Genomic DNA, 19208 nt, shown 5'->3' with positions numbered 1-19208 from the left:
AGAGGTTCTGAGGTGCTTCTCTCTTTTTCTGTGTAGTTGGTATATTGAAAGGTGACGAGATGGCTAACAGTGTCAAAACCTTCCTCCAGGACCTGGCCAGGGGCATCAAAGACTCCATCTGGGGTATCTGTACCATCTCAAAGCTGGATGCTCGGATACAGCAGAAGAGGGAAGAGCTTCGATGGAGACAGGCCAGCAGCGTCCTTGCGCAGAGGAGAACACAGAGTGTAGAGCGGAAGCAGGAGAGTGAACCACGTATTATCAGTAGGATTATCCTGTGCTGTGCCTGGAATGGAGGCGTATTCTGGTTTAGTCTCATGCTGTTTTACCGAGTGTTTATTCCTGTGCTTCAGTCAGTGACAGCGCAAATTATTGGTGATCCGTTACTACATGGAGATGTTTGGTCATGGCTGGAATTCCTCCTCACATCAATTTTCAGTGCTCTCTGGGTCCTTACCCTGTTTGTGCTGAACAAAGTTGTCAATGCCATTTGGTTCCAAGATATAGCTGATCTGGCATTTGAAGTATCAGGAAGGAAGCCGCACCCATTCCCTAGTGTCAATAAAATAATTGCTGATATGCTCTTCAACCTTTTGTTGCAAGCTCTTTTCCTTTTCCAGGGGATGTTTGTGAGTCTCTTCCCCATCCATCTCGTTGGTCAGCTGGTTAGCCTCCTGCATATGTCCCTTCTCTATTCACTTTACTGCTTTGAATATCGCTGGTTTAATAAAGAAATTGAGACGCACCAGCGATTGTCAAACATAGAAAGGAATTGGCCTTATTACTTCGGATTTGGTTTGCCCTTGGCTTTCCTCACAGCAATGCAGTCCTCATACATTACCAGTGGCTGCCTCTTCTCCATCCTCTTTCCTTTATTCATTATCAGCGCTAATGAGGCAAAGATTCCCGGCAAAGCATACCTTTTTCAGTTGCGCCTCTTCTCCTTGGTGGTCTTCTTAAGCAACAGACTTTTCCACAAGACAGTCTACCTGCAGTCAGCTCTGAGCAGCTCAGCCTCTGCAGAGAAGTTCCCCTCACCACATCCATCTCCTGCCAAACTGAAGGCTGCCGCCGACCACTGATTCCCCTGCCATCCAGGACGGATGTATGGGACACTTCTCCCTGCTGACCTCCCCTAACCAGGGAAGGCAGGACCCAGTCTGCCAGGGGTCCTTTGCCTATTTCCTTGTCTCTGACAAACTTAAGCAGAATCTTCTGACACCAGTGTATAGATTTTTAGCACCCCAGTACTTCAAAACAAGTGAAAAGCCTGTGGTCTAAATGGACTGTAGGTTTTTCTGTGGCTATTATATAGCATTTGCTGGACCCGGGGCCTGGACTGATTTAAATACACTTTCTCCCTGTGCCATTTATCATCCCACCTTCCTTCCTGCCTTCGACTCTTGGATGAATGTATTTTGTAAATCTAGTTGTTGTAATTTGTTATGTTCCTTTGGTTCTGTGAAGCACATACATTGGATGTGGCTAGTAAAGGAGGATCTCAGTCACTCCTGGTCACGCCCCTTAATAGCCATCACTGTCTTGTTTTCTGTAACTCAGGTGAGGTTTTGGTCTTGTTCCACTGCAAAAAAAAAAGGATCTGAAGAGATGAGATGCAACAAGAGGAAACACCTCTCAGCCACATCATTTGGGCTTTGAGGTGTGATTTTCTTTCTTTCTCGTGAAGGGCAAAGACTTTCTTCACTGGTACATAAAGTATCCCAACTACAGGGAGTTAGCAAGTCCGGACAAGTGCCACTGAGACACCAAATGCTCAGAGATGGTCTGAGGTTCTGGAAGTCTCAGTTTACTGTTGGCCATTGCTGGGCCTGTCTTCAAAGGAATATTGGGTGCTGCAAATAGGAACTGATGGGGCAAATTTATTAAACCCATTGAACTTCTTATTTGTTGGCTTTTTTTCCTGTCATTTTAAGAAACTATATGAGTGGGGATAGGATGTCAAAGCAATTGTACAGTTTTAGAATATCAAAATTAAACACCAACTGGTTTCCAAAAAAAAAAAAAAAAAGAAGGATAATAGAAGAAGAATTGTTGTGTTGCAGAAGAATCCCATGGACTGCAAACAAACTAACAAGTTTGCCTTGGAGGAAGTGCAACAAGGGCGACCTCTGAGGCAAAGAGGATGATACCTAATTTCTCAAACTTTGTGCTTCTGTGGGAAAGAGTAAGTCCTTTGAAAAATACATCATTTTAGGAAAGGTTGAGGGTCATATAAAGAAAAGAAAACACTCAACAAGATAGAGTAATATAGTCATTGCAACACTGGACTCAATAATATCAGTGATGGTGAGGATGATACAAATAGGGCAAGGTTCAGAATTATGGTTCAAATGGTCATATGAATCTTAATAGACATGATGCTGGACAAATCTCTCTCTCTAGTTAGAGCTAGAGATAGAGAGAGGTAGATAAAGATGGAGATAGAGATAGAGATTGATAGAGGTAGAGATGACAGAGACACAGAGAGAGAGAGAGAGAGAGATACAGAACAAGATACAGATACAGATACAGATGGAGGGAGCTTGAAATCTTGACTGTTGTTGCTGTAGAATTGGAATTACCTCAAACCATGTCCCTTTAGGATTGCAACTTCATGCTACTAGACCATAACCAGAAAGGCTAGAATAGAATGTTTTTGTTGTTGTTGTGTACTGTTACATCAATACTGACCCATAGCTAACCCTCCAGTGCGTTTTCAAAGGCAGTAATTACATGGAAGGAGATTGTCCATCTGTCTCACACAGAGCAACTGGCAGATTAAAATCATTTGCCTTTAAGATTGCAGGGCATATTTTTACCACTAGGCCACCAGAACCGAATGGAGTAGAATAGAATAGAATAGAATAGAATAGAATAGAATAGAATAGAATAGAATAGAATAGAATAGAATAGAATAGGAGATAAACATATACATTTGAAACTGACACCAACATCATACAACTTTTACATATATCTGCAATTATTTATTTAGTTTAATAGCATGTTCATAACTGAGCATAAAATTTCATTGTGATTTAGGTCTATAAATGTAATATACAGTGAAATTTTGTTTAGATATATAAGCATAACATGTAATGAAATTTTCAAAATATAATTAAATAGGTTACCTTGTTTTGTAAACAGTTTTACTAAATAAGCTTGTTGTTGTTGTAGTTGTTATGTGTCAATGAGTCATTTGTCACTCATAGTGACCTGTACAACACAGTTCTAAGAGCAACCCTATCCTAAGCCAATCTCATGATCTCTGAAAGATCTAATCCCATTTTTTCAGTCGCTGAGTCAATCCATTTCATTCTGGATCTTCCTCTCTTAAGCTGTCCTTCCACCTTTCCAAACATGAGGTTCTTCTCCAAGGATTAGTCCTTCATGGCCATGTGCTCAACATTTATAAGACAGAGTTTCAAAATCCTTGCCTTTAGAATCTGCTTGGTTTTATCCTTTCTGGGACTAACCTGTTTGTTCTCCTGCTAGTCCACAGTATATTCAACACTCTATTCCAGCATCACAACTTAAAGGTATTGATTCTTCTTCTATTATCGTGTTGTTTTTAAGTGGTGTTGAGTCGCAGGCGACTCATAGTGACCCTATGAAGGAGAGTCCTCAACACTTGCTCTGACACATAGTATTTTATAAAATTGCTTTCAAAATTTATGTCAATATTGCTAATGATATTTAAGATGTCAATGCAAACTGACAGTGTCATTCTGCTAACTCTTCACATGGTACATGCTTGTGCTAACTTCATGTTCATGAGATATGTTGCTTCCAATCAACAAGTGTAAATTCAAGTTTATTCCAGCAACATAATCACAAGAAACTTCTAATTTCCTCAATGGTCCAGAAAGTTTTTCCTCATAGCAGGTACAAGTTAGCTCTTCCTTAATTGCCCAATAAAGAAAATCTTTAACTCTGGTTCCGTCTCTAGAACTCCTCTAGGCTACATCTCACCACAGACTTTTCAGTCCAATTACCTCTTTCTTTTATGTTGGCCTCACAGTTGTTAATCATGTTGAAGATATTTATGATCAATGTTGAAATATGTTTCTGCAGTTTAGGCATCTGGTGACCCATGACTCAAGGCAGGCTAAAGCAATAAACAGAAAAGCCATTTTCAAAAGTCCTAACACCATCTGTTTTCATCTATACAACCTAGTCTACAGGGAGTTGAGCTGCTGAGCCTCTCTAGCATTTATAATTCAGTACAACTCTACAAAGAAAGCTGAGCAATCTCCTCTAGTGTCATGTACAGTCTTTAAATACCCACTGGAAAGTCAGCTATGAGTTAGCTTGGAGTCTACAGCCGTGAAAAATAATTCATTATGAGAAAGTTTTTGCCAATAGGATATGAGATATACACAGCTTAAATTTTGCCATTAAAGTTTTAAGGCACATAATATTTTTTTTCTCTAAGTGATGAAATCAAGTTAATTCTAGTTGTGTGCAAGAGCACATACCCTTTTCATGGTTGGACACAATCACTGAATGATCTTTGAGACCAGAGATTCACATTGTGTCTGAAGTCTTTTTTTCCACCTCAAAATAATTACATAAGAAAGAAATACACTTTTTAAAAATTGTTGCTTTGGTTAGAATTTCTTTCGTTATGGTAGCATAGATTGTACCTATAATTTATAAAAACTGTCAAATTTTATTTTTCAAATTTGACAATGGACTTTTAATGATGTTGAGAACAACTGCTTATAATTACTGATTATGTATGCAAAAATAAGAACTATATATATTTATTATACATTATCTCATAAAATGAGATAATACAAAATACATAAAGGCAACAAAAATTCCTTTATCTATTTCTAAGGCAATAAAAAGTGATAATTTTTTCCCCCATCAAGCTGACCTCTATATGCCAGGTTACAGGCATGTTTTGTAGTTTAATTACACTACTCTTTTCTCCACAATACTTGAGAATGATTGCTTTTTATTTCAAGATCCTTAGTTCTAAATTGGATAGTTAGTCTATGCTCATAGAATCATTCAAAGTCTAGTCATTAGACATGCACTGCTTATTGATTATTATTTAACAAGGCATGTTCTTTCCTTAAATTTGTTCTTGAAAAGCTGGCTACATGCTCATTTCTAATGAAAGTGGCTATTTCAGGTTGTGGCATTGAATTTCTAACTTCAGCGATCCATGATGGTTTCTTTTTCACAGTACTCCTTTAATCTAGGTATTTTCCACATCACATAGAGTGATGGCAAGATGATTTTAAAGTCTCCTTGGTTGGGGAAAAATATAAAACAACCCTCAGAACATCAATTTACGCTTGAAACAAGAGTTGTTAACAGAATTGCTACTAGTAGCATAATCTCCATTAAACATAAGCAAAAAGCAGAAGATGAAGGAATGAGGAACACTCATTTGAAATTGCCACATCTACAATCAAGTAAGAGGGAAAAAATGTGAATGTTCTAAATTTAAAAGAAATATTAACTAATAGTAAAGAATAAATATAATGATAAATTGGTAGCAGCATTGAAATTTGTCCCAGAATTATTTTCATTTCAAATTCTATGTCTTTAATATCTCTACCTTCAGTGCTTTCTCTACCCTCAGCATAGTGCATGAAACAAAAGAAAACAAAAAATAACTGTCTCTACCTAAAGCATGCAGAATAATTTCAACTAGCCTTTTAAAAATAATTTTTATATTTACATGTAGTTTATCACTTAGTAATACCTGTCTAAAAGGAATATTTCTCTACTTCATCAATCATAAATAATAGAGTTTGGGATATTATTCATAAACCATATACTTATAAACTATATACACCTAACATTTTAAGATGTAGATTAACAATGAATAATAAAACTCGCAGAGTGGCAAAACAGATGCAAAAATATGGAAAAAAAAACCCCTTCAGTTTATAAAATATTCAAGAATTTATTATGAGAACTCTATATATCACCCCAAGGAGATTTATTTGTGTATTTACTCCCTATAGAGCCTTCTTTCTCCACAGCTTGCTTTTGAAACAATAGGCTTAAACTAAGAAGATTAATAATACAGACTAACACAAAACTAAAAATCTGGCTCTGACTATGGCAGTTCACATAGTTTTGGAATTTTATTGTAATCCTTGAAAAAATATTTTTAAAGCAAATTATAGATTTTGTTAGTGAATAAAGATGCCAGTGATCATTTTCAAATTCAAAGAAATAACCTAGGATTTTTTAAACTTGAGATTTGAATAACAGAGCATAGTTTTCACATTCTACTAAGGTAAATACAAATATTTCTGTGATTATTCTATTACTAGGTACTTCATTGGATCATTTGATAATAATTCATTATTACAAATTATGAAAAATTATTTAGCTTTTTACATTCTAAGGACCTACGTACAAAAGATAAATACTTTTTTGTAATCCCCCTTTGGTTGTGCAGCACAGAAGAATTCAAAAAAGGTGCTTATTATATAGTCAGCGTGAATATATAATGACCGTTCACCGACTATCAAAATATATGTTGCTTTGATAATCTACTTTTATGTGTAATTTACAGAAACGAGCCTCACCTACTACCTTTTCATTTGGGTGGTGAGCTTCTCATCAAAATACCTAATACTATTGTTGTTTTTATGTGCTGTTAAGTTACTTGAGACCCACAGCCACTCTGTGTACAGCAGCTCTGTACCCTGCCCTGTCCTGAGCCAGTCTCACTAATTGCTACACACCAACATCTAATGCTATAGTTCTCACTAAATGCACACCATGTACAATTAAACAAGTTACCAGAACTCTCATGCCTGTTTTTAATTGTTTTTGTTCATTCTTCTGGGTCATATAGCCCTGGTCTGTCCACTTTCTGTACATGGTTGCTGTGAAGCTGAACATTGTGACACTGATGTGTCAAATGTGATAATGGTTACTCGTGGTGGACAGTATTTGGTGGAGCTTTTTTATTATAACAAGCTTGGAAGCAGGAGTGGCATCCCATTCCAAAATAGCTTACCTCTGGAAACCCTATGGACCTGGTGAAAGGATGAAAGTTATAGAAGTGTTCAGGTCTTTCATTCATAGGGTTGTTACAAGTCACCTATGACATAACAGCACTTGACAACAACATAGAGTGAGATCAGTTGGTCTAGCAGACAGAAAGCCATGTTTCCAAGCCAAAGGCGGGTGACTTTAATCTGTGGACCTCAGGTCTGTTTTTAATTGCTTTTGGTCAAACATTCTTCTAGGTTGTGTAACCCTGGTATGGTAACTCGTGGTTGCTGAACACTGTGACATTGATGTATCAAATGGGATAAGGGTTACCCATGGTGGACAGTGTTTGGTGGTGCTCCCTGATTAAAACAAGCTTGAAATCAGGAGTGGCATCCACTTCTGAAATAGCTTGCCTCCAGAAATTTTATGAACCTGGAGAAAGGATGGAAGTAATACAGCTTTCAGGCCTTTCATTCTAAAGTCGCTATGAGTCGCCTGTGACTCGACTGCACTTAACAACAACAACAACAACATGTAAAGAGGAAAACCTTGGATAAAGGATCATTATAAACTGAATTTATATTGGTCTTTTAGAAAATGGTCCCTCACATGTGAATATTTTCATATATTATTGATTATTCACTGCTATTCTATTCATATATGAGTAGATTACACCACAGCAAAAGCAGAGATATATTTTACTTGGCAGATTTAATAGATACAGTTATCAGATAAATACTTAAATGTAGGCAGAGATATTTATCTTTCCATAACACATATTTGAATAATGAAATTAAAGTGTAAAAGACTTGTTTGCTTTTAAACTATTAAACTAAATCACAATAATAGGGAAAATGCTTGCCTTGGCTTTTGTTTCTTACCATATATGTTTGTTTTATTTTAGAGTGGCAAATATTAATTTTGAAATAAAGGAGAGTATGTTTAATATCAAGGAGTGGTCGTGGCATAGTATTTAAGTTTTTGACTCTTAAATGAGAGATAAGTGGTGAAGAAAGATGAGGCAATCTGCTACTGTAAAAATTTATAGACTTAGAAACCCTATTGAGCAGGTCTACTCTGTGGTCATTTTATTTAGTTAAGTGTCATGGAGTCGTATAAGATTCATAGTGACACTATGACAACAGATTTTTTCCTTATCCTATTCTTTAGCATCCTCTCCACTTTTAAGGCCTTTCTGTACTCATTGTATCAATCTGTCTTATTGAGGGTCTTCCTCTCTTTCACCAGTCTTCCACTTTTCCAAGCATGATGTCCTTTTCTAGAGAATAGCCCTTGTAAAGAACATGCTTAAAGCATGTGAATTGAAACTTTGTTATTTTTGCCAGTAAGGAGCAGTCTGGTTGCACTTCTTCCAAGATATGTCAGTTTATTCTTTTGGCTCTTCATGGAGTAGTCAGCCCTCTTCTTCAACAACATCATTCAAAGGAATAAATTCTTCTTTTGCTACCCTTATTCATTGTTCCCTGATGTATAACAGATGATTGGAAAGACTATGACTTTCCAATCCTTAGTCTTTAAATTGACCTTATTCTTCTCCAGAACTTTGATGAGGTCCCTGACAGCAGACTTTCCCAATGCTATATATATCTTTTACTACTGGTGCCTAAATTATTTAGCGTGGACCCAAGTATGATGAAATTGTTAACAATTGCCAACTTTTCTCCACCTATCATGATGTTGCCTGTAAGCTCTGTGATGAGGATTTCTGTTTACTTGGTGCTGAGATATAATCCATTTTGAAAGTTATAGTCCTTGATCTTCTGTAGCAAGTGCTTCAAGTGTTCACGTTCAGCACACAATGTAGGGCCATCTGCATAATACAAGTTGTTGATGAATATCCCTCCAATCCGGATGCCACGTTCTTATTAATGATGTCCAGCTTCTTGAATTATTTGATCAGCATACAGACTGAATTGCAGTTTACCACAGAGTCGGAACTGACCCATAGCTGATCCTCCAGCAGCTCTTCAGAGGTAGTTAAACAGACTGGCAGAGAATCGCCATCCTTTTGTGAAGCTGCTGGTGGCCTCAACCCGTGTGCCTTCGAGATTTTACCACAACTTCTTGCCACTAGGTATTGAAAAAGAATATACACCTTTCTTGATTTTAAACTATTCAATATTCTGTCCTGTATGGACACAGAAGTCAAAATTGACTCTGTAGAGAACGTTTTGGGAGTTATTATTTTTTTGTTGTTTTAATTGGTTGGCATACAATAAATATTTTATTAATTTTTATCATTAAAATGTAAACACTAGTTTATAGATTGTGTTAAGTAAACATTTAACTCCAAAAAAATAGGGTATAGTTTTTAAAGGTTAATAGAAATAGAGAATAAATGTACATACTATAAGTGTTTATAATTCATATACTATTTGGAATGGGAAGGATAATATCACTTCAGAAGAAAGACTTCAGAGGTAAGAATATTTTATAAATTCTTTTGCAAAGCTCTTTCATTTACATTATTATTCTTCAATATATTTAACTATAAGAAAAGATAAATATAGCAGGAAAAACATGATGTATTGTTCAAGAAAACTTGCTGTAAGTGAAGAAAATAAAAATAGGAGAAAGTTAATATTTAAACAATTATAAAACTAAAACAAATTATTCCTTGTTCCTGACATGCAATAAATTTGAGCAATTATGGTACATCAAGGAGTGCTGGTGTTAAAGTGACTAAGTAATCAGCTGCTCCTATCAGGTTGGACATTCAAGCTTACCAGTTTTCTCATGGAAGAAAGATAATGGCAATCTACTTTTGTAAAGCTTGGAGACCCTATTGGTCTGTTCTACTATTTTGACATAGGGCTGTTATGAAACAAAATCAATTCCGTGGTAATGGTTTTGTTAATTTGTCTTAAGTTATATGTTAGTTACTGGTTAGGTGAGAATCAAATAAGACAAGATTCCTGCTCTGACGGAGAGAATGGAAAATTTTAATAATTAACAAATAATGAAATTTTCTTCCAGGTTCTAATGGAGGACATATAAGTAGTTTTATCTTCTTATTTTCAGTATACAGAAAATACCCACCACCATCATCAACTACCATTGTGCCAAGGTTTTCAATAGATGATTCTTTGGAAGTATATCACCTGGGTTTTTTTCATAAGGCATTTTTGTGTAGACTTGACCCATTTTAGGTGCGAAACCAATATGCTAAAATTCAATTCATTCAGGAACTTTACAATAAGGATGAATATATAATATAGATTATATTAAGAGAAAAATAGATTTGGAAGGATAAACAGCAGATGTCATTTCCTGCATACCCACTACTGCCAAACTCAAGATGTATAATTTTTCTATCCTATAATGATAGTTTTGTTTTTACTATTTAACATCTGTGAAAAGTGATACTTAGAGACATTTAGAAATTCAAATAAAACACTAAAAAATAAGTATCAGAAAGTCAGAACTTAAGTCATTGATAGTAAAATTCATTAGCATGATATCACACAGGAGTCCTAATCTTGTTAATAGATAACAATTTTGTATGAAGTTCTTTAGATCCCACACACTGTCCAGAATTGATTTGAACATGCATGTATGTAAATATATGCCACTGATAATGATATAGCAGTGTCTGACTTCAAGTACTTCACCAAGGGAAAGCATTTTCATCAACACAAGTAGCTTAAAGTCAGATCTCAAGAACAGGTCAGATATCAACTACTTTTAATGTTCCAATATTATTATTTTCCCCCCCTACCAGTTTAACCAACAACCTCCCTTCCAGGGAACTCATTGTTTCTATCCTGGATTCTTAACAATAAACTCACAGAACTCACAGATAATATCCATGATTATAGACCTATTAAGGAAGTAACAAGTTACAATTCAAGATTAGGTACAACTCAAGTAATAGTTCCTAAATCAGGACAAATTCTTCTCAGCTTTGTCAAAAGGCTGTCTTTCCAGTTTTTTACTTTGCCCTTCTTAAGCAAGTATTATGAAATGCTTTTAGATTTATGGAGGAAGGTGTCTCTCTGGAGCTTAGATTTGTAGTTCATTCTGTTACTAATCTGAAGCTACTATATGCTCTGACTCCATAAACCAGCAACTTTAGCTCTGTGGCAAATGCCTGAAGACAACTGCTCTATTAGCAAGAACTCTCATTCCAAGGACAGGAGCCCAGAATTCTGTCACATGCCAGTCTTCTGATTTTATGATCTCTGGTGGAACTTTTTTTATTGCTAATAACCTCTTATTGTTCACTAATACTGAAATATTATAGCTCTTTGTTTTCTGATGGAATGGGTATCTCAGAGAACACACAGACACTCTGGTTCACTGGCTGTTTGTTTTTTTTATAGAATTTTAATTATGTACTTGTTTACTTTCTAAGTTCATATGCATTGTTTCTTTCACACAAGATCTTTCAGATTTTCTTTACCCACCTTTCCCTCCAACCATCAAATGGTATGATCCTATGATTGATCCCCCCCTCCCATCCTCACCTCTCTGTTCCCAACCTCCTCATCTTGAATTCTCATACACATTCTACAATTATGATTATATACAGTATTTGTCCTTATGGGACTGAGTTAGTTCACTTACTATTATGCTCTCCAGTCCCTTCAGAGTTAGGTAGTGATTCGCAAAATCATTGCTTTTGGGTGATGCACAATATTCCATCTTGTAAATACACCACAATTTGTCATTCCTTTCAGTTGTAGTTGGACATGTGGGCTGTTTCCATGTTTTTGCAATGATGAATAACCCTGCTATGAACATTGGTGTACAAGTCTCCATTTGTGCCTCAGTTCTCATTTTCTTGGGGTATATTCCAAGTAGTGGAATAGATGGGTCATATGGAAATTTTACATTCTGTTTTCTGAGGAAATGTCAAACAGCTTTCAGAGTGGTTGCATCATTGTACAATCCCACCAACAGTGTATAAGAGTTCCTATCTTGCTACATCCTCTCTAACATTTAGTACTTGCTGTCCTGTTAAACTTTGTCTCTGCTACTGGAGTGAGACGGTATCTCATTTTGGTTTTGATTTGAATGTCTCTTATTGCCTGTGATTTTAAGCATTTCTCCATGTGTCTGTGTGCCATTGGAAAATCTTCCTCAGTGAAAATTCTTTCCATGTCTTTTGCCCATTTTGTAGTTGTGTTATTGGTATTATTCTTGTGGAGGCCCTGTAGCATTCTTTAAACTTTATTTTATAATCCAATCATGTAAAGAGTTATTCATCTTCCATATGGGTGGTTTTGTAAGATTTAACCTTCAGTGGTTAATTTCTAGTTCTATGGCATTGTGATCTGAGAAGATACTTTGTATTAATTCAATGTTTTTTAATTTCCTGAGGCTTGTTTTGTGTCCTAATATACGATCCATTCTGGAGAATGAACCACGTGGACTTGAGAAAGAAGTGAATTAGTTTTAGTTGGGTGCAGTAATCTGAATACATCCACAGGTCAAGTTGGTTGATTGCATATTTTAGCTCTTCTGCATCTTAGTTAAGTTTCTTTTGAGTTGACCTATCCTTTGGTGATAGTAGTATATTGAAGTCTTCTACTACTATTGTTGTGCTGTCTATTTATTTTTTCAATTCTCTTTTCCATTGTTTTATGTATTTTGCAGGTCTATCATTTGGTACATTAATGTTGACCAAGCTTACGTATTTATGATATATTGTGACTTTAATTAGTATGTAATGCCCTTCTTTGTCTTTTATGGTGGTTTTTATTCTGAAGTTTATTTTATCAGGAATTATTATTGCACTCCTGCATTTCTCTCTCTCTCTCTCTCTCTCTCTCTCTCTCTGTGTGTGTGTGTGTGTGTGGTTGCCATTTGCTCAGTATAATTTTTTCCATCCTTTGACTTTGAGTCTGTCTTTCTCTACATTTTTTTAGATGTGTCTCTTATATACAACATATTGATAGACTGCGTTTTTATCCATTCTGCTACTCTTTCCCCCTTGTTTGGTGCATTTAGTCTATTCACATTAAGTGTGATTATTTTCAGATCAGGTTTTACTTTTTCTGTTTTGCCATGCTTCTTTTTCTGTTATTCCTGCTTACTATTACCTATCCAATTTCTTGTGGTTTTCTTCTTGGTTTCACAAATTCCTTAAGTTCCTCCTTTTTCTGCAAAGGATCTAATTTCTCTTTCATATTTGATGGAGAGCTTTCCTAGGTATAGGATCCTTGGGTGGCAATTGTTTTCTTTCAATTTTCTGTATATACTGTCCCATTGGCTTCTCTTTGTAGGTGACTCTTCAGGCCCCCCAACCCCCACTGCTTTTAATATTCTATCTTTGTCTTAATTTGGAGAATTTGACTATTATATTCCTTCTTGATTTTCTTTTTGGGTCTAATCTAATTGTTGTTCATTGTGTTTCTTGAATGTGGATTTTCTCATTCTTCAAAATACCAGAGACATTTTCTTTATGTACTTCTTCCACAATTTTCTCAGTGACTTACCTGTCACTCCCATGTTCTTGAATTCCAGCCATACATATGTTGTACCATTTGATGTCATCCCACATGATTCTAATATTTTCTTTACATCTCATCTGTATTTTTTTTATTCTATATGCTTTCAGTGTGGTTTTATGTTGGACATAAATATGGATACTTCTGCCTTTCTGTCTTAATATTTGGATTGCATGTTTATGCTTTTCTGTTATTTACAGTATTGTGTTGACTGTTCCCTCTCTGTCATGTCATCATTTTTTTAAGTTCTTGTGCCTCTTTATCTATACTATCAATTCTTCCTTCATTTTTTCTCATTTTCTTCCTTAGCTGTTCAAATTGCTTCTAATCAATATGTTTGTTGCCTGAATTGCTGTCTCTGAGGTATTTGCTTCCTTAATGTCTTCCATTGTTTCTTGCATAATTTGCATCTTTTTCTGTAGCTGTTCAAATAACTCCACATCAACATATTTCTTCGGGTTCTATTTGGGATATTCATTGGGTCTGCCTTTTGACAAGAAGGCTTATTTTGTTTTTTTTATGATGACTGAGGCAGGCTGCTGCTTTCTTGACATTATATGAGTCTTTTCTTAGTGTTTTAACCATATAATTACCCAGGTCATGGCAATGTTTTGTGAAGGACCTGTATATTGGTGCTCCCCTCTTTGGAAGAACAGTCAACCAGGAGCAGAATGACTGTTGCCCTCCTAAAACTGTGGTTCCACCTGGCCTCTTCCACTTGAGCTTATAAAATCTCATGTGATAAAGCTAGGCAGCAGTGTTTCACCCAAAGTACCTGTGAAATTGGTGGTCCTGGTACTGGACAATAGGAGTGTCAGCTAGGCAGTCTCCAACAGTGGAAGAGCAGGTTCTCCAGGTGGTGTGGGCAAAGGTATAGTTGTCTGTGCTGGTTTGTGATTGAAAACTGCATCCCCTCAACTTGGCAGGCAATGGTTCTGTCACCAGCCAGAGTGTGAGTGCACCTGGGTTTTGGTAGACTTTAGCAGACACTGGAGAAGCTGTGGCTGGAAGACGCTCCTCGGCTAGCCATGCCACGTGGGCCTTGGTTTCTTGTAGCAGAGCAAAAATGGCTGTTCTTTCTTGATGGTAGTAAAATTCTATTATCTATCTTTGGAATTTAAATTTATACCTTTGTTCTTTAGCACATTAAAGAGGTCCTTAACAATAGATTTTCCCAATGCAACATATCTTTTGATTTCTTGACTACTGTCACAATGTATGTTGGTTATTCATTCACATAAAAAGAAATAATTAACAACTTCAATCCTATTTTCACCTATCATAAAGTTCCCTATTGTTCTAGTTATGAGGACTTTTGTTTGTTTGATGTTAAGATGCAACCCATAATGAAAGCTACAATCTTTGCTATATGAAACTGCTCCAAGCCATGATATTTTCAATTGCTATTTAAGCATCTCAAAGTAGAACAGTGAATAAGGAAGATTGAGCAAGAATTTATAACTTTAAATTGTGGTGTTATGAAAACGAGTATTGAATATATTACAGGGTTCAAAAGTACAAATGAATTTGTCTTGATGGAATGTAACCAGGGTACACCTTAGAGGCAAGGAAGGTAAAACTTCTTTTCACATACTTTGGGCATGGTTTCAGAAGAGGCTAGTCCTTGGAAAATTTGCCTTTCCATGTATGATGAGAAAGGTAGAGGATAAACAAATGAGAAGACAATCCTTAATGAGATGGACTGACAATGACAACAACAGTGGGTTAAGTAGAGATTGTGAGAATGATGCACGATAGAGTAAGGCTGGGATCTGTTGTTCATAGGGTCACTGTAAGTCATAGTTGATTCAAAAGAACATAACAAGCCCTTCTAAGATGACTTCCTGAAAGTCTTATGATAAAGATTTGCTTAGATATTGTAATAAGTTAATTACTTCAATTAATGATAATTACTGTTTTTGAACACTGTTGTCATAGTTACTCTTATGGGGTATTGAGTTGATAATGAATTCACCTGTGCCATCTTCACAAGCTCACACACACACAAGCCCATTGTAAAAATATTTTTGAGGCCGTAACTTACTTATGCTGACCCTCCACCTTTCTAAGCATGATGTCCTTTTCCAAGGATTGACCTCTCCCGTGAACATTCCCATGATATGTTAAATGAAGTTTCATTGTCCTTGCCTCCAAGGAGCACCCTGGTTTACTTCCTCCAGGACATATCTATGTGTTCTCTTGACAGTCTGAGAAGCTGTTGAATAATCCTCTTCAGCACCACAAATAAAGGGACTGAATCACCTATCATCATTAGCCATTGTCTAGTTTTTAGATGCATGGCAAGTAATTGAGAGACTATAACTTGGATTACACTTATTTTAGTCTTTAAGCTGACATTGTTGATATTTAGTACTCTGTAAATATTACATATAGCAGATTTTCCGAAAACAACCAGTATTTTAATTTTTGTTTTGGCTGCTGGTACCAATGATGTTGATAAAAGATAAGGGTACAATGTACTCATTTAAAACATCAATCTTCTCTCCAGCATAATGTACTGAAAGGTGCTATTGGCAATATCTATGCTGAGATGACGAGGATGATCTGCTAATAGAACAAGGGAGCACTGCATGGCTTAAAAGTAATAAAGGAGTCTCCTGGTCTTCTTACTGCGAGTACTAAGTGTATGAATTTGTGAGTTCAAGTAAAATTAAATCATTGATAATATTGATTCTTTCTCTGTCCATCATGATGTTGCCTATGGACCTAGTGGCAAGGATCTTTGTTTTCTTGTTCTTGAGATATATATAATCTATATTGAAGGCTCCAGTGTTCAACTTTCTAAAAGAAGTGTATCTAGCCCTTCTCACTTTCAGCAATCAAGGTTGTGTTATCTGCATAGTGAAGTTATTGCTGTGTCTTTCTCCAATCTTAATGCTATATTTTTATTCATAAAGTCCAGCTTTTCTAATAATTTACTCAGCATATAGATTAAATAGGCATGGAGAAAGGACACAACTCTGATACACATCTTGCCTAATTCTAAACCATGCAGCATTATAGCCTAAAATCACCAATAGACACATTTTGAGTGTATTTGTGATTTAAATACAAAGAGTTAGTGTCAAATTGCATTCATGTATTCATGAAAATAATCATATGATCAATAGGGTTTTTCAAGACTGTGACTCTTTAGAAGTAGATTATCAAGACTTACTTCCAAACCCCTTTTTGATGGCTTCAATATGTCAATCACTTTATAAACAGACAAGTACTTAAATGTTTACAATTTCAGGGACTCTTATTTGCAATTTAATGATATTCAAAACATATTCATTGAAAGGAATTTTAACTTCAAACTCTCTACTGCCGAATTAGACATGTTTTCACGCATATAAATACCTGCAAAGCCAAGTGAAGACATCTTTCTTGATTTCAAATTAGAAGTCAACAACTGTTACTAAGAAGGACTGATGTGTGAGGCACAGTTGATAACTGGCAAATAAACCCAGTAGTGCATTTAAAATGTCACCTTGTAAATCATTTTATCATTCAAAAGGTGATAATTTAGCTACTATTTATTTTTCAATTTTAATACCTATATAAAATTTGCCATTTTTATGTGTTTATAATTATCATTATTGACTAGAATTTCTAGCTTCTCTGAAAGAGAAGTCACTAGAAATTAGCAAAAAACTCAAATTTAAAAATATATAAAATAAACAACTTTTCTAATTTGACTTTGGTTATCCCATGAAGAAAATAGATTTATCGTAAATTAATGAAAATAAATAAATTGCTTAGTTAGTCTTAGTTCTGATATTAAAATGTTCTTAAACATTTCATCAAAGATCAAGCTTCCGTATCAGCCAATATTTGGGGTAGTCATTTATTCAGATTGACTATATCTGTGGGAAACACCATAGGAGAAGCTTGATATCATCTGTGAAAACAAGGATAGGTGATGATTGTGGAACAGACTACTAGCTATTCATATGCAAGTTAAAGCTGAAGCTAAAAAAAGTTAAAATAAATCCACAGGAAACAATATTTGAAATCGAGTCTATCCTACTTGAATTCCAAACCCATTTCAGGAACAGATTTGAGGCCTTGAACACTAATTAGCAAAGACCAGGTGTGCTGTGGGAGAATATTAAGAAAATTATTCAAGAAGAGTGCAAAAGGTTACCACAAAGACAGAGGAGGAAGAAAAGACCAAGATGAAATGAGAGGAGAGACTCTGAATATCATAAAGAACACTGAGAAGCCAAAGCAAAGGGAAGAAATCAAGAAATTAGGGAGCTGAAAAGAAGATTTCAAAGTTTTGGGAAGATAAAGCAAAGCATTATAATGGCATGTGCAAATAGTTAGGGTCAGAAAAATCAAAGGGTTGAACTTGCGTGGCATTCCTTAAGTTGAAGGAACTAAAGAACAAATTCACAGCTTGAGTTGCAATACTAAAGGGTGCTCTGGACAGAATAGGAAATGATCCAGGAAGGATTAAAAGAAGATAGGAGGAGTATAAAGAAGCACCGTGTCAAAAAGAATTGGCTGACACAGAAAATTTCATGAAACAATGTATGAGCAAGAGCCAGTGGTGATGAAGGAAGAAGTTCAACCAGCTCTGTAAGAATTGGCAGGAAACAAGGCCCCAGGAATTGAGAGCATACCAATTGACCTATTTCAACAAAAAGATGCTGCCTTGGCCATGGTAATGAGGATATTATAGCTAATTTTAGATGGATTTTGGCTGAAAGCAGAGAGCACCAGAAGAATATCTATGTTTGTTTCAATGATTTTGCAAAGGCATTTGACAGTGTGGATCACAACAAACTGTGGCTGACTGTGAAAAGAATGGGAATCCCAGAATACTTGATAGTGCTTATGCTAAACTTACACTTGGGCCAGGAGGCAGTCATCAGAACAAAGCAAGAAAACACTGCATGGTTTAAAAGAGGAAGAGGGTACAGCAGGGGTGTATTCTATCACACACCTTTTCAATCTATATGAGGAGTTGAGTATCATGGAGGCTAGGGTCTATGAGGTGGAATGTGGCATTAGGATTGGATCAACAACCTGTGTTATGCAAATGAAACAATATTGCTTACTTAAACGGAGATGAACCTGAATCACTTGATAGAAAGTCAAGGACTGCAGCGTTCACTGTGGATTGAAAATCAATATCAAGAAAACAAAAATTTTCACCACTGGGCTTATCGGCAGCATCATGATAGATGGTGAAGAGATCAAGATTGTTAACAGCTTTAGGCTTCACAAGCAACATTCTTGGTACCAGCAGCCAGGAAGTCAAGAGATGAATTGCATTGGGAAAGTCTGCTGTCAGGAATTTCTCCAGACTACTTACTTAAGAGCAGTGATGTCTGTCTGGAGACTTAGATGTGCCTGATCCAGGCTATGGTCTTTGCAATTACCTGCTATGCATCAGAAAGCTGGACAATGACTAGGGATGATAGGAGAATTGATGCATTTGAACTGTGGTGCTAGAGAAGAGTATTGAATATAGCATGTACTGCTAAGAGAACAAACAGGTTCATCCTGGAGAGGGTGAACCAGCCTGCATCTTGGAGGCAAGGATTCTGAAGCTCCATCTGACAAACATTGGGCATATTGCAAGGAGGGACTAGTCCTTGGAGAAGGACATCATGCTTGGAAGGATAAAGGAATAGCACATGAGAAGAAGAGCCACGGTAAGATGGATTGACTCTGTGACTAGGGTAATAGAGGTAGTTGTGTCAGAGACAATGAGTTTGGCTCAGGATATAATAAGGTTCAGAGCTGTTG

At 36.1% G+C, this 19208-nt stretch overlaps 1 protein-coding gene across 1 annotated transcript; it reads left to right on the top strand.

The window, feature by feature from the left end:
* Window positions 1–59: 59 nt before the first annotated feature.
* LOC102845017 (etoposide-induced protein 2.4 homolog) lies at window positions 60–960 on the top strand. Its single transcript, XM_006887327.1, has 2 exons — window positions 60–730; window positions 843–960. Exons 1-2 carry the CDS (start codon window positions 60–62, stop codon window positions 958–960), a joined length of 789 nt encoding a protein of 262 aa, XP_006887389.1.
* Window positions 961–19208: the final 18248 nt, after the last annotated feature.

The sequence above is a fragment of the Elephantulus edwardii genome, unplaced genomic scaffold, assembly GCF_000299155.1.
Source record: "Elephantulus edwardii isolate Elephantulus edwardi_28Jun2011 unplaced genomic scaffold, EleEdw1.0 scaffold00056, whole genome shotgun sequence".
NCBI lineage: Eukaryota > Metazoa > Chordata > Mammalia > Macroscelidea > Macroscelididae > Elephantulus > Elephantulus edwardii.
This window is presented reverse-complemented; position numbering and strand designations above follow the sequence as displayed.

Coding starts and splice junctions, on each gene's coding strand:
- LOC102845017 (XM_006887327.1), top strand. CDS start 60: ATGGCTAACAGTGTCAAAACCTTCCTCCAGGACCTGGCCAGGGGCATC. Junction 731..842: donor GAATATCGCTGGTTTAATAA/AGAAATTGAGAC, acceptor TCATACATTACC/AGTGGCTGCCTCTTCTCCAT.